The following is a 15,487-nucleotide window of genomic DNA, read 5'->3' as shown; positions in this document are numbered from 1 at the left end:
TCAGGAAGAACACCACCGTCACCAGAGAAATGTGGCCTTGGCTGGCAGAAAAGGAAGAGCCAGCATCAACATTTTGGTAAGAATCAGGGGTACCAACAGGGGACTATTACACTTCAAAGGATATCTACAATGACAGCATTTTCAGTCAGTAGATACACTCTAAACTCAATACGCTATTTTTATGCAATTCAGGTAACGGCTTCTTTATATTTGGGGGAAAAAGTTAATGCCAGCAGGAACCAACACCAAACATGGGAAATCCCGACTGCTGGGCAATTTAAAAACCTTTTGTGTATCATGCACGAAAGGAATCCTTTTCTTTACTTGTATGAAACCTCTTCTAAAACTTTCCTATCAAAGTCCAGCAGTTCGGACCTAATTCTCTATGAAAACATGCTCATCTATTTCCTCCGCACACGAGATGTTACATCCACAGAGACTGGGCGATATCTCACGTCACTGCGGGACAGCTCTTGGTATAAATTACAGAGCAGCAAACGAGTTCCCTCATCGATCGACCCCTCTTCCTGAAATTTCCCAAGGCCGCCTCCTTTCTGCAGTTTCACCTCTCCAGCCTGCTCCTTGGCAGCCCCCTGCAGACAGACCCCCAGGGCCAATCCTTGGCCCCAGTCCCGCCTCATGCAACAGCCTGCAGGGCAGTCTCTACACTCCTGTGGTTCCAGGTATGCACACAGGGACAGCTCCCAGGGTTCTGCCCCCAGGTATGGGGCCTCTGTGCCATCCCAGCTGTACCCAGCTGCCTCCCAATATACACGGTGAGTCCCTTAAACTTAGTTTCAAACATTAAGCCCACACTTATTTCCAAAAACTTGATCATCCACCTCTCTGCTCCTCTGTGGACAGGATGACACCACTCGGGCATTTAGAGCTGGACCGGCGCTATGGCCCCTGACTCCCCATCGGGAAACCCACATCTCGACGGCGGGCCGCAGAAAGGTCTCTGAAGAAAGCCCAGCTGCTGCCCCATCCGCACCACGTCTGCAAACCTCTGGCTCACAGTAGGTACAGCTTCACCGTGAACTAATCGTCACGGCTGCTGCCGAGAGAACAGCCCCACCTCCTCCCACCTGGCCCGACGTCCACTCTCCCAAAGGGGGACGGGGGGGTCCCCCATCTAAAGAGCACACATGACTCGTCCCTCACCTGCCACAACAGCGGTGGCTCCAGCTGCCCGGCGCCAGCCTCTTATCCCAGCAAACCAGCCCTACAGACCCATCTCTGTCCCTCAGCCAGACCTAAGAAGTGTGTTTGTTTCTACACATTACCATCCTCACACATATTCCCGTGCAGGTATCACACGGTGCGTGTGTCACGTGACAGGCCGACCACCTGCACTGGCTGTGCACCTGGCAGCAGGCCAGCCTGCTTCCAAAGCCAGGGCGCCCAAGCCACTCACGACTGAAGCCCTCAGTCATCTCAACCCATGCACCTTTGTCACGACACTGTGCTTCTCCCTGCCCTTCACTCTGCCTGGCACGTGCCCTGCCCCCTCCTCACCCCACCTCCTCACCAGCAACCCCCCCCAACACTCATTGGAGGGGGCGTTTCCTCACCCTGCAGCCAGGGACACACACCTCCTCCAGCCATCACGCCTGGCTCATCATCTCCTAGAACTTCACCATCCGGAGTCGACCTCCCCATCACCTCCTAGAGCATCGGTGCCCGGCACAGTGGTCCTACATCACCTTCAGAATGGCGGGCCGGGCTGGGCTGAGGCAGGGATGGTGTGGCCCTCCTCTCTGCAGCCCCACAGTCAGCACAGAGGATGGCTCTGAGTGGATGCCGTTCCTCCATTCCCACCCTGGCACTCGTGATGTCTTGGAGGTATGCTCAGTCCGCATGGAAAATTGGTCATTACGGTAAAGCCAATGAACTCCGTGATTCCCACTAGCTACCTTTAGTCACTGAAAGTGAGGTGGCCACAATCCAGCCAACTTGGCATTTAGCTGTTCATTACACATCTGTCTTTTTTTTTCCCTCTGAAATGGAAATCCCTGTTGTCTTTTCTGATTGGATAAGCAATACAGTCTCATTTTTAAAATTATAACAATATAGAAATAATAAAAGAAATAATGATAGAAAGGGAATGCCTTCCCCATAATCCCATGACTCAAAGGTAATGTTCTAAACAGCATGGGATACATGCTTCCTGTTTTTAAAATGTATACATAAATATAACTTTTTCATAAACACAATTATATTTAAATGATTTCATTAGATTTTTTCCCCATTTAACCATACAGTGTGCTAACTCTCCTGTTGACACTTCAGCATGTCCCATTGTGTACAATTCAGTACCACCCCTGCCCAATCCCCTTCTGATGGACAGCTGGGTTGCTCCCAAATCTTCATCATACTAAACAACAGGCAGCAATGAGGTCTCACCCAAATACACTTGCACACGTCTGACTCTGTAATTAGAATAAACTCCTAGGTATTTTATTCTTTTCGTTGTGATGGTAAATGGGATTGTTTCCTTAATTTCTCTTTCTGGTCTTTCATTGTTAAGTGTATAAGAATGCAAGAGATTTCTGGGCATTAGTTTTGTATCCTGCAATTTTACCAAATTCATTGATTAGCTCTAGTGGTTTTCTGGTGGGAACTTTAGGAATAAACCTACCTAAGGAGGCAAAAGACCTGTACTCAGAAAACTATAAAACACTGATGAAAGAAATCAAAGATGACACAGACAGATGGAGAAATATATAGCATATTCTTGGACTGGAAGAATCAATCTTATGAAAATGACTATACTACCCAAAGCAATCTACAGATTCAATGCAATACCTATCAAATTACCAATCGCATTCTTCACAGAATTAGAACAAAAAAACGTTACAATTTGTATAGAAACACAAAAACCCCGAATAGCCAAAGCAATCTTGAGAAAGAAAAACAGAACTGGATGAATCAGGCTCCCCATCTTCAAACAATACTACAAAGCTACAGTAATCAAGACAGTATGGTACTGGCACAAAAACAGAAAGATAGATCAATGGAACAGGATAGAAAGCCCAGAGATAAACCCACGCACATATGGTCACCTTATCTTTGATAAAGGAGGCAGGAATGTACAGCGGAGAAAGGACAGCCTCTTCAATAAGTGGTACTGGGAAAACTGGATCACTCCCTAACACCATACACAAAAATAAGCTCAAAATGGATTAAAGACCTAAATGTAATGCCAGAAACTATCAAACTCTTAGAGGAAAACATAGGCAGAACACTCTATGACATAAATCACAGCAAGATCCTTTTTGACCCACCTCCTAGAGAAATGGAGATAAAAACAAAAATAAACAAATGGGACCTAATGAAACTTAAAAACTTTTGCACAGCAAAGGAAACCATAAACAAAACCAAAAGACAACCCTCAGAATGGGAGAAAATATTTGCAAATGAAGCAACTGACAAAGGATTAATCTCCAAAATATATAAGCAGCTCATGCAGCTCAATAACAAAAAAACAAACAACCCAATCCAAAAATGGGCAGAAGACCTAAACAGACATTTCTCCAAAGAAGATATACAGACTGCCAACAAACACATGAAAGAATGCTCAACATCATTAATCATTAGAGAAATGCAAATCAAAACTACAATGAGATATCACCTCACACCGGTCAGAATGGCCATCATCAAAAATCTATGAACAATAAATGCTGGAGAGGGTGTGGAGAAAAGGGAACACTCTTGCACTGCTGGTGGGAATGGGAATTGGTACAGCCACTATGGAGAACAGTATGGAGGTTCCTTAAAAAACTAAAAATAGAGTTACCATATGACCCAGCAATCCCACTACTGGGCATATACCCTGAGAAAACCATAATTCAAAAAGAGTCATGTACCAAAATGTTCATTGCAGCTCTATTTACAATAGCCCGGGGACGGAAACAACCTAAGTGTCCATCATTGGATGAATGGATAAAGAAGATGTGGCACATATATACAATGGAATATTACTCAGCCATAAAAAGAAACGAAATTGAGTTATTTGTAGTGAGGTGGATAGACCTAGAGTCTGTCATACAGAGTGAAGTAAGTCAGAAAGAGAAAGACAAATACCATATGCTAACACATATATATGGAATTTAAGGGGGAAAAAAATGTCATGAAGAACCTAGGTAAGGCAGGAATAAAGACACAGACCTACTAGAGAACAGACTTGAGGATATGGGGAGGGGGAAGGGTAGGCTTTGACAAAACGAGAGAGAGGCATGGACATATACACACTACCAAATGTAAGGTAGAAAGCTAGTGGGAAGCAGGCGCATAGCACAGGGAGATCAGCTCGGTGCTTTGTGACCGCCTGGAGGGGTGGGATAGGGAGGGTGGGAGGGAGGGAGACGCAAGAGGGAAGAGATATGGGAACATATGTATATGTATAACTGATTCACTTTGTTATAAAGCAGGAACTAACACACCATTGTAAAGCAATTATACTCCAGTAAAGATGTAAAAAAAAAAAAAAACGACAGTATGGTACTAGCACAAAAACATAAATAGATCAGTGGTACAGGATAGAAAGCCCAGAGATAAACCCACGGACCTATGGTCACCTAATCTATGACAAAGGGGGCAAGAATATACAATGGAGAAAGGACAGCCTCTTCAATAAGTGGTGCTGGGAAAACTGGACAGCTACATGTAAAAGAATGAAATTAGAACACTCCCTAACACCATACACAAAAATAAACTCAAAACGGATTAGAGACCTAAATATGAGGCCAGACACTATACAACTCTTACAGGAAAACATAGGAAAAACACTCTTTGACATAAACCACAGCAAGATCTTTTTTGACCCACATCCTAGAGTAATGAAAATAAAAACAAACAAATGGGACCTAATGAAACTTAAAAGCTTTTGCACAGCAAAGGAAACCATAAACAGGACAAAAAGACAACCCTCAGAATGGGAGAAAATATTTGCAAATGAAGCAACGGACAAAAGATTAATCTCCAAAATATATAAACAGCTCATGGAGCTCAGTATCCAAAAAACAAACAACCCAATCAAAAAAGGGGCAGAAGACCTAAATAGAAATCTCGCCAAAGACGACATACAAATGGCCGAGAAGCATATGAAAAGATGCTCAACATCACTAATCATTGGAGAAATGCAAATCAAAACTACAATGAGGTATCACCTCACACCTTCAGAATGGCCATCATCAAAAAATCTACAAACAATAAATGCTGGAGAGGGTGTGGAGAAAAGGGAACGCTCTTGCATGCTGGTGGGAATGTAAATAGATACAGTCACTGTGGAGAACAGTATGGAGGTTCCTTAAAAAACTACAAATAGAACTACCATACCACACAGCAATCCCACTATGGGGCATATACCCTGAGAAAACCATAATTCAAAAGGACACATGCACCCCAATGTTCACTGCAGTACTATTTACAATAGCCAGGTCATGGAAACAAGCTAAACATCCAATGACAGATGAATGGATAAAGAAGATGGGGTATACATACATATATATATATATATATATATATATATATATATATATATATACATACATACATACACACAATGGAATATTACTCAGCCATAAAAAGGAATGAAATTGGGTCACTTGTAGAGAAGTGGATGGACCTAGAGTCTGTCATACAGAGTGAAGTAAGTCAGAAACAGAAAAACAAATATCATAGTAATGCATATATATGGAATCTAGAAAAATGGTACAGATGGATGAACCTATTTCCAGGGCAGGAATAGAGACGCAGATGTAGAGAACAGACACGTGGACACGGCGGGAAGGGGAGGGTGGGACGAACTGGGAGATTAGGATTGACATATATACACTACCGTGCGTAAAATAGCTAGCTAGTGGGAACCTGCTATAAAGCACAGAGAGCTCAGCTCTGTGCTCTGTGATGACCTAGATGGGTGGGATGCAGGGGATATAGTATGCATATAGCTGATTCACTTCATTGTACAGCAGAAACTAACACAACATTGTAAAGCAATTATACTCCAATAAAAATAAAATAAAATAAAAAGGATAAACTCCTGAAAGAGCAATCCTGGGCCCCAGAGGGTTCATATGTTTCTTTCTGATACATGCTGCAACTGCCCCTCACCCCGCCCCCCCACCACCCCCCACCACCCCAAAGATGATGTCCATTTCCACAGACTCCGCCCAGGATAGCTTCCTGCTCTTCCCTCCCAGACACTGACTTACTAAAAAGTAAAAAAACCACAACACTCTAATTCATGTGAGGCATTGTGAGATGACATAATGGCATTGATCTTCACTACAGGATTGGCTGTCATTTGTGAAATAAAACAGAAACAGATTTTTAAAAAATGCTCTAGAAGAGTCCAACACAGTTGCCAGTAGCCACATGTGACTATTTAAATTAATATTAAATGAAATATAAAATCCAGTTCCTCAGCGGCACTAGCCACACTTCAAACACCCAGTAGCCGCATGTGGCCAGCTGCTACCATACTAGACGGTGGAGGTGAAGAACACTGGCTCTCATCATCTGCAAAGTGTCTGTTGGACAGTGGTGCTCTAGAAATGGAAAGCCAGGATGCTCTCTCCACCAAAACACATAAAAACGTGCCTTCACCCACAAGATTTACGCCAGTGACCTACACTATGAAAGGTGCTCTGAGCACTTTTCCACCACCCTGTGATGGATTTGTGACGGATCCCTTCCCATCTATGTGCTTAGTCTCCATAGCAACCAAGGAGTAGAAGGAAATGTAACTGACCACAGTAATTCACTGGGGATGGAACTGTATTTTCGAATTCTTTGTCACTAACCTCAATGAAACAAACACCACCCCATCTAAGGAATAAATAAAACATAAAGTTAGGACACTACACTACCCTAACATCAAGCTGGCTATCTCTCATGCCTCTGGGCTTCTGTTTTCATGTGTCACCCAATAGGAATCCCTGAATCAGACAGAAACGGTGACTTTTAAAAGTAAAATTAAAAGTCAATTAAAAGCCTTGGACATTCAAAGTAGAACTGCTATAAAAATAAAGCTGAATAAATAATATCCTGCGTTTCATGAACTGTGACGTTAACGTAGGTCTTACAGAGAGGATGTCACTCCGTTCCACAACACTCCTTCTTCTCCTGCTCCTTCAACTGTTTTTCCCTCCACCCTTTGCCGAACCCCTGACAGAAGCAGAGCATAGAATAAAGAGGATGATGGCTAAAATGCGGAGTGGCTGACTGCCCACTCGACTTGGGAAATGTCGCAGTCTGTTTAGTTCAGGAAAGTACCACTGTAAATATTCCGGATGATTCACCCTCTTCTCATCACGGCAACGAAGAGACATGCTGTAATCACCCAAGAAGCAAGATGCCCAACTGTGGAGAACACCAAAACTGAAACCAGGTCATTTCCTATCAGAAGGAAAACGAGGTAACGCCATTTGGCACTGAGAGGCAGGGAGACAACTCAACTCAATCTACAGGGTCAGAGGAGGCAGAGACCAAAGGCGGACCCAGACGCGATGGGGGCTCGCAGAGTGAGAGGGGGAGGGAAATGCAGAAATCATCGAAATTGGCCTTATACTAAAGCCAAGGCGTAGAGACCACCAAGACGTTATCAGACATTTATCCGGGTTAACTTTGCAACATTTAGCTCCTCGGTGATGCCCAGTCAACCCTGCAGCCTTAAATACTCAAAATGGCTTTCTCTGCCTCTCCTTGCTGTCGTCTGGAACCAGATGAAAGGACCTGTCCAGATAACTAGGCAGCAGAGTCGGGAACTCTCCGAACACACCGAGCACCACCACTAACCAGAGAAAAATGATAGAGTCCCAGACATCTAGGCCAAGGGAAAGAGAGGGCCACAGACCCACTCCAAAGAAAGCCAGGGTTCCGGAACTAAGAAGTGAGAACACAGGGAAGAAAAAAGGAGAATGTCCCAAGCTGCAGTCCCGGAGGAAGGGACGCGAGCTTGCCGCTTTGGCTGCCAGGGTGCAGAACGGAGCACAGGTGGAGGCGGGCTGCAAGTGTTTCACAGTGAAAAACAGCTCGTTTCATCGCATACCCACTAAATGGAGAACATATAAAGGCGGTCCTTACATCTTACCGAAAACATCCTTACGCTGTGCCTAGAACAGCACCGGCCCCTAGGAGACCGTGAATCTGTGGAATGAGTGAAATCATTTAATAGCGGACAAGGAAGGATTCGGTGCTGGAGGCCGCGGAACCCCAGGCGGCCCAGCCGCGTCTTCACCTGACCCAGGTGGGCGTCCTGAGACAGAGAAGCCGAGCGGGACGAAGCGCTTAGGAAGCGGCCCGACGGACGCGAGCTTCTCCATCACACTTCATCGCGGTGCGACTCCAGCGGTGTCACCCGAGAGGTGCTCCCGGAGGGGACGGGAGGGGAAGGCGCGGGAGCCCCCAGCCGGCTGCCACTCGCGACTCCACCGCGGCTGCGAGAACAGCCGTTGCTCTCGCCCCAGGAGGCTGGAGGTGGCCGGCCCGGCCGGACCTCTGCGCAGCTTCCCCACCCCGCGGACGCCCGGGGCTCCATGCGCACCCGGCGGGGCGCGCTGGGCCCGACCCCGTTCCCCGGCCGCCCCGCCCGCGTCGGTGTCCCCGCCGGGCCTTACCTGCTCGGGGCCACGGAGGCTGTCCCGGGGGGCCCCCAGCAACGCGCACAGCTCCAGCAACCCCGAGGGCAGCGCCAGGTACTGCGGGGCGGGCTCCGCCATGGCTGCTCTGCGGCCGCGGCCGGCTGGGCGTACCCCGCCCGGGCGCCTCGGGCCACCCGGCCCCGAACCCGCGCCCCGGCCGCAACTTCGCCCGCCTCCCGGCCCAGCGCCCGCGCTAGCTGCAGCCGGCCTCTCCGCCGAGAGCGCCGTCCGTTGGGCGGGACGCGAGGGGCGGGGCCTGAGCGGCAGCGGGGCCTGAGGAGGCTGAACGGAGAGGGGCGGGGCCAGGCGGGGCCGGGCTCGGTGCCCGGCGCGAGGTCGTCATTTCCGAACCGGGCCGGCGGGCTCCGGCGCGTGCGCGGCGTCTGAGCGCCCAGCCCTCTTCGTCGGCCCAACCTTTCCCTGCCGGCAACCACCTCCTCGGCGAACCGGGAAAGAGGTGGGCGGGGTCCTCAGGTGGCCCAGGAGGGCGCCCAGCCTCCGGGGCCGAGGGTGCGGGAGTCACCTGCTCTCGCAAGCCTCCGGGCCCAACCTGGGAGGGACTAAGGCCGGGGGCGCCCCCTGCCGCCGCCGACTCCAGGAAGCCCTCCTGCGAGCAGGGCCGTGGCGTTGGCCGGTCGTGGACGGCAGGAAAGGCCGGTGGGCATAGTAACTATGCCCGGTTAACCTAAGGCTGGCCAAGTCTGCTAAGAGGTTGGGTAAAGTTCAGCAGGAAACAGGGTGGGGTGGGCGCCGCTAGACTAGAACGCGGGGAGCGCAGGACTGAGGAGGGTCCGAAGATGGACAGGGTCCTTCCCCGGCCAGCTGCAGGCCTGGCCTGATCCCGGTAGATCGTGGGCCTCCCCAGCCACAGGCTGGGGCCAAGAGGCTGGTTTCCGTGCCTGGTCAGTGGCACAGAACTTGGAGGGGACGCCGGCCCCAGTGCTGCTAGCTCTGCCTCCCAGCCGACGTTGGGCAGTATCTATACAACCGCGTTGGAAATGATACCAAAGGAACTTTCCTAGTTCCAATAATCTATGATTCTTTTTTTAAAATCTGAAATGCTTAATAATAATGTCAAGCAATAACTACAAAGCAAGGTCAAAATGAAAGCAGGCTTGGGGGGTGTGGATCTGGAGGCCAAAGGATTCCTTCATTCTTTCCAGCCTGGTGAGGCCCCCACTGACCGCAGCCTGACTCACACGGGATCTGTGTTTCCCTGTTAAGTCATCTAACGATCATGAATCACAGCTGGTTCTCACTCAGGTCTGGAGGCTGCCCAGCATCCCTGGCTCTCATCGGTGAGCCATGACCAGTAGTTGCAACCACTGACTTCAGAAGGACAGATTTTGCTCCTAATGGTCTAGCTCTCTCCACGCTGTCCTGGTTGTTGGCAGCCTTGGCAGAGGGCAGGGTGGAGTCTGTCACCTGAGAATCTGCAGTGCCCAGGAGAGAGACTCACAGATGCCACTGGAGGCTTGAGCAGAAAGGCCTTGGGCTTGCTGGGACCTGGGCTGGCGTCTGCCCCCCTGTGTGACAGCCAAGCTCCTCAACACCCCGAGCTTCGGCTGCCTGTTTGTTCAAACACTGCCAGGTGTGGCCAGGACTCAGGAGGTAAACACTAGGCAGCTATCTCGGTGAGGACCCAGTGAGGTTCAAGCAGGAGCAGGTGTCCCTGTTCCTCCGAGAGGTGCAAGGGTTTAAGGAAGGGAGCTCCAGGATTGAGGTGGAAAGTCTGGGGCCTGCTGTGGGCGGGGCTATGGAATTCCCCTTTTCTAGGCCTCTCTTTCCTCATCCTTAACACTGGAGTAAGGGGCCAGGTGATCTCAGAGGGGCTCCTAGCTCCGCGCTCTGGCTTTTTAATAAGTCCCTGTTACTCATTCTGCAGGGACTTCCAAAGTGCCTGCAGTAAGCTTTGCCCCACCCTTGAGAGTGCTAATGGATTGGAGATAGAAGTGCAATCAAAATCCCAGGTGGGGCTTCCCTGGTGGCGCAGTGGTTGAGAGTCCGCCTGCCGATGCAGGGGACGCGGGTTCGTGCCCCGGTCCGGGAAGATCCCACGTGCCGCGGAGCGGCTGGTTCCGTGAGCCGTGGCCGCTGAGCCTGCGCGTCCGGAGCCTGTGCTCCGCAGCGGGAGAGGCCACAGCAGTGAGAGGCCCGCGTACCGCACACACACACAAAAATCCCAGGTGGTGTAAGGGTCACGTAGAGGCTGACGATGCACTTGAGGGGGAAGGGAGGAGCAGAGCCTAGCTGACAAGCCCGCCGCCCAGGTGGGTGTCACTGCTGCATACTAGAGCCAGGGGAAGCAGAGCTCAGATCAGTTACGGAAGCTGCTGACGCGGTGCCCGCCTTGCAACAGACTTTCATGCGTAGGTTACCCCTCCCCTTCTTCCGCCCCAGCCTGTGTAATTTGTTTGCTGTTCTATCCAGCTCTCAGGATTACTGTGCAGATCAAGTGGGAAAATAGGTATGAAAATAGTTTGTAAACCATAAAGTACTGATGCAGAAATCGGGGACGAGCACAACGTTGTGAATTTATTAAATGACACTAAACTACTTTGAAATGGTTAATTTTCTGGAATGGAATTTCGCCTCAATAAATGATTTTTTAATGGCATTTTAGAGGACTGCAGTCTATCAACACTTCTTTGGGCATTTTAGCAGGGGTTTAGGTGTTAACCAGAATTTTTTTGAAAAACATATAGGGAGCTCCATAACATTGGATTTGACGATGATCTCTTGCATCTGACATCAAAAGCACAGGCCATGAAAGAAAAGTAGATGAATTCATCAAAACTAAAAACTTTTGGTGCCACAAAGGGCATTCTGAAAAAAGTGAAAAGGCAACCTACAGAATAAGAGAAAATGTTTGCAAATCATATATCTGATAAGGGATAAATATTCCACAGCTCAACAATAACAAAACAACCCAATAAAAAATGGACAAAGGATTGAATAGACGTTTCTCCAAAGAAGATACACAAATGGCCAAAAAGTTTTCAGTAAAAACTGTGACCCCGCTCTATTTCACACATCTCCCCAGATGGTTTAGTGCCCAGGTGCACAGCTTTCTCAACTTGCTCCTAGGCTGCTTCAGAACCATCTGTGATGTGATGTAATACCTTTATATGTAGATATAAATACACAAATGCAACCAGTTTATTGAGGACTTGGTGGTTGATGTGAAAGTGAAATGGTCTCCAAGTACAAAAGTAGGGGACAAATGTGTGGGATATTCAGCGTTCTTCTTTGTCCCTTGAAGAAGGGGAGAAAGGGTTCTGGTGGTCAGTAGCAGGGTTTGTGTCCAGATGACAGCATGTGGGCATTATAACTGGACAGACCAGCCTTTTCTCATCCCTGCATTAAAAGTCAAACCCTGGGGTCCCAACTGAGCGCTCCAGCCCCACCTCTCCCTGGGCCCCTCCTGCACTCCTCAGACTCCTCAGCATCCCCCAGGTGTGTGGCACTTTCAGGCTTCCCTGCAGGCTGCCTGGGATGCACTTTCCCTGCTCTGGCCTGCACCTGCCCTACCCTGTCTCCTGCCCCCGTGGGAAGCAGGGCAGAACCCTGTACTCTGGATTACAGCGTCTTCATCCTCAATTGTCTGCTGCAAATCCTGATTCCAATATTTGCTAAGTATTTGACCTTGGACAAGTTACTTCATCTCTCCAGGCCTCGGTTTCTCAACTATAAAGTGGGAATGATGATAGTACCGCTTCTCAAGGTTGTTCTGAGGGTCCAGGGTCACATAGACCACCGTCGCTGGTCAGGTGCAATCAGTGTTATCTTCTACTATCATCGTCTACAGGAATTGTCTACAGGGCCTGTGCCCCGACTTGATGGCATGTAGGGACCGGGTCATGTGGACGCACATACATAACACAAACATCCACACGCAGCGGGCACACGATACCTGCTCTCTGATGCAGTCTGCAGCCTTCAGATGCGCTTTATCAGGTTATAACTTTTTAAAAAACGTTTAAATTCTTTTGCCTCACAAAGATTCTGAGGTAGAAGTTAGCTGGTTCTCCACACAAAAATGTAAGCCAAAAACAAACAAGCAAAAAAACCCAAAAAACTAACCTAGGGCTTTCCTGGTGGCACAGTGGTTGAGAGTCCGCCTGCCGATGCAGGGGACACGGTTTCGTGCCCCGGTCCGGGAAGATCCCACATGCCGCGGGGCGGCTGGGCCCGTGAGCCATGGCCGCTGAGCCTGCGCGTCCGGAGCCTGTGTTCCGCAACGGGAGAGGCCACAACAGTGAGAGGCCCGCGTACCGCAAAAAACAAACAAGCAAACAACAATAAAAAAGAAATGTAAGCCAAGCTTCAACATTTCTTGGGAAAGTACAATCACATACCTGTTAGCAAAGAAAAGCATGAGTATGAATAAACAGTTTTCTCCAGGAAATGAGGGGACCAGCCTGTGGAAGGAAGGATGTTTACCACACAGAAATCAGAGGTAAACTATTCCACATCCAAGCCCCTCTAGCTAGCTGTCTGACCTAGGACCTCCCTTTACCTCCCAAGCCTCAGTTTCCTCATTTCTGTTTATTGAGCACCTACTGTGTGCCTGGTCCTGTAATAAGAACTGGGAACACAAAGAATAAAATACAAAATATAGACTCCACCTACCCCACCCCCACCCCCACCCCACCCCCGCCAGGCTCCCAGCGCAGCAACCCTGTGTTCAGTGGAGGGAAGGAAGCAGAGGGTGTGTGGAATCGGGGAAGTGACCCAGGGAGACTCAGGCAAGAGGAGAACCCCTGAAACTAACCTCGAAGGGTGAAGAGGCATTTTCCGGGGAGAAAAGGCACAGAGGGCACGGCACAGCATGGCAGGCTACACAGAGGGAACAGTATGGTGTGTGCAGAGGCCCACGAACCAGCACTTGGGTCCTGTAGCCGTAGGAGCTGGTGAGAGATGTGTGTCTGGTGCCCCCTGCTCTGTCCGCACCCCTGGAACAGCACCCAGCACATGGTGTGGGCTCCACACATGCCTGGGGTTGGTGGGCAGGGACAGATCAGGAAAGCTGGCATCTATCCTGGGGATCCTGCGAAGTGGCGGAGGACTTTGACTAGGAAAGAAATGGGGCCAGACAGGTATGGGAGAGGGCTGACTCGGGCTGTAGGGCAGAGGCAGGAAATCCAACGGGAATTCTGCAGTCATCAGGCAGGGGAGGGAGGGGTCTGAATGGACAGTGGGTGCAGGGGGCAGGGCACAGAGTGAGAAAGTCTCAGGAGGCAACGGGGAGGGGGCCACCTGACCCCAGGTTTCTCCCCACTGGCCGCACAGATGAGACTGGTCCCCGTGCCACCTCCCCAGTGCGGACGACACCACGTTCTAGAGGCTTGTTGGTCTGTCTTCCAGTTGCTCCGTTAGCAACCTGGAGGCAGGGATGCAGTCGAGATGCCTCTGCTCTGTCCCCAGAGCCAGTCAGAGCCCAGCACAGAGCAGACCCTCACTCGTGCAGAAAGATCCCACGAGGACCAGGCAGGCGGGGGCCAGAGGAGCCTCGGGGGGACAGATGACCTTGGCAGGCCTGTGGATGTATACATGGGACATCCCACGGGCTGTGTGTGTGTGTGTGCGCGTACTGTCATGTTTAGGTCTGGGCCCTTTCTTCCCTCTCCTGTGGTGGGAAAGGTTGGGAGGAATGTAAGAGAACCAGAGGACAGTTACAATAGACGGCACGTAGGCTCTGGGCAGTGGGCATCAGGCGGTGAGCCTGAGCCATCACCCAGCGAGATGTGATGGTGTCACAGCAAATGGCACAGGTGCTGCTAGTCGTCAGGGCAACCATGCCACAGGAGGGGTCCCCTCGCCCAGTGCCCAGTGCCCAGTGTCTGCTCAGACAGTGTGCTCCTGCCCCAACCATCCATAACCCCATCGTTAGATGTTGCTTTCTCCAAAAATTTAATGAATTAGAGGAAGCCGTGTGTCAGGAATGCTAACTCCCCAGGCCCACGTGGAGACTGTACAATCTGAGCTCAGCATCTCACGGGATTTTGAAGGGTGCAAACGGTCTCTTCACACTGGCCACAGGAAAGAATCCCATGGAATGTTTCAACAAACCTCTCTGCTAGGCCCTTCCCCAAGCTGTGGAGGACTGGATGTTGGCCGATCCCAGGCAGCTGTGGTCCTACAGGCCCGCCTGGCCACATAAGGTGCAGCCAGGCTTCAAAACCACTGGGCTGGACTTCCCTGGTGGCACAGTGGTTAGGAATTCTCCTGCCAATGCAGGAGACACAGGTTCGAGCCCTGGTCCGGGAAGATCCCACATGCCGCGGAGCAGCTAAGCCCATGTGCCACAACTACCGAGCCTGCGCTCTAGAGCCCGCGAGCCACAACTACTGGGCCTACGTGCCACAGCTACTGAAACCTGTGCGCCTAGAGCCCGCGCTCCGCAACAAGAGAAGCCACTGCCATGAGAAGCCCGCGCACTGCGATGAAGAGTAGGTCCCACTCACCGCAACTAGAGAAAGCCCGCGTGCGGCAATGAAGGCCCAACACAGCCAAAAAATAAATTGAAAAAAAAAATCACTGGGCTGTTGCTACATTTTGTCAGTTGCAAAACAGAAGTAATAATACTTCCCTCCCCCAAATAAAACCCTTTAGCTCTGCTCAACAAAGGTTATTGCCTACTGTGTGCTGACCACTGCCGTGCCTGAGGGTTCTGGCGGGTAGTGGGGCTGAATTAGAATCTGCCCTGACGTGGACCTGGCCCAGCGCCGACGGCCGGGTGACCCCGGGCAGGCTGTTCTCACCCCGTGCACATCCGTTCCCAGCGCCCAGTCCTACGTCTGGCACAAAGCAATAGGTGCACAGGAATATTTGATGAC

At 50.1% G+C, this 15,487-nt stretch overlaps 1 protein-coding gene across 1 annotated transcript in view; it reads right to left on the bottom strand.

Annotated features, from left to right (window-relative positions):
* The window catches only part of DENND3 (DENN domain containing 3), a 57,150-nt gene extending 48,424 nt beyond the window's left edge, over positions 1-8,726 (bottom strand). The window contains exon 1 of the mRNA XM_065895427.1: positions 8,625-8,726. Coding sequence (XP_065751499.1) covers positions 8,625-8,726 — 102 coding nt within the window. The remainder of the gene's footprint in view (positions 1-8,624) is intronic.
* Positions 8,727-15,487: the final 6,761 nt, after the last annotated feature.

Source organism: Phocoena phocoena, chromosome 17 (genome assembly GCF_963924675.1).
Source record: "Phocoena phocoena chromosome 17, mPhoPho1.1, whole genome shotgun sequence".
Taxonomy (NCBI): domain Eukaryota; kingdom Metazoa; phylum Chordata; class Mammalia; order Artiodactyla; family Phocoenidae; genus Phocoena; species Phocoena phocoena.
The sequence above is the reverse complement of the archived record's forward strand: the minus strand, read 5'-3'. Positions and strand labels throughout refer to the sequence as shown.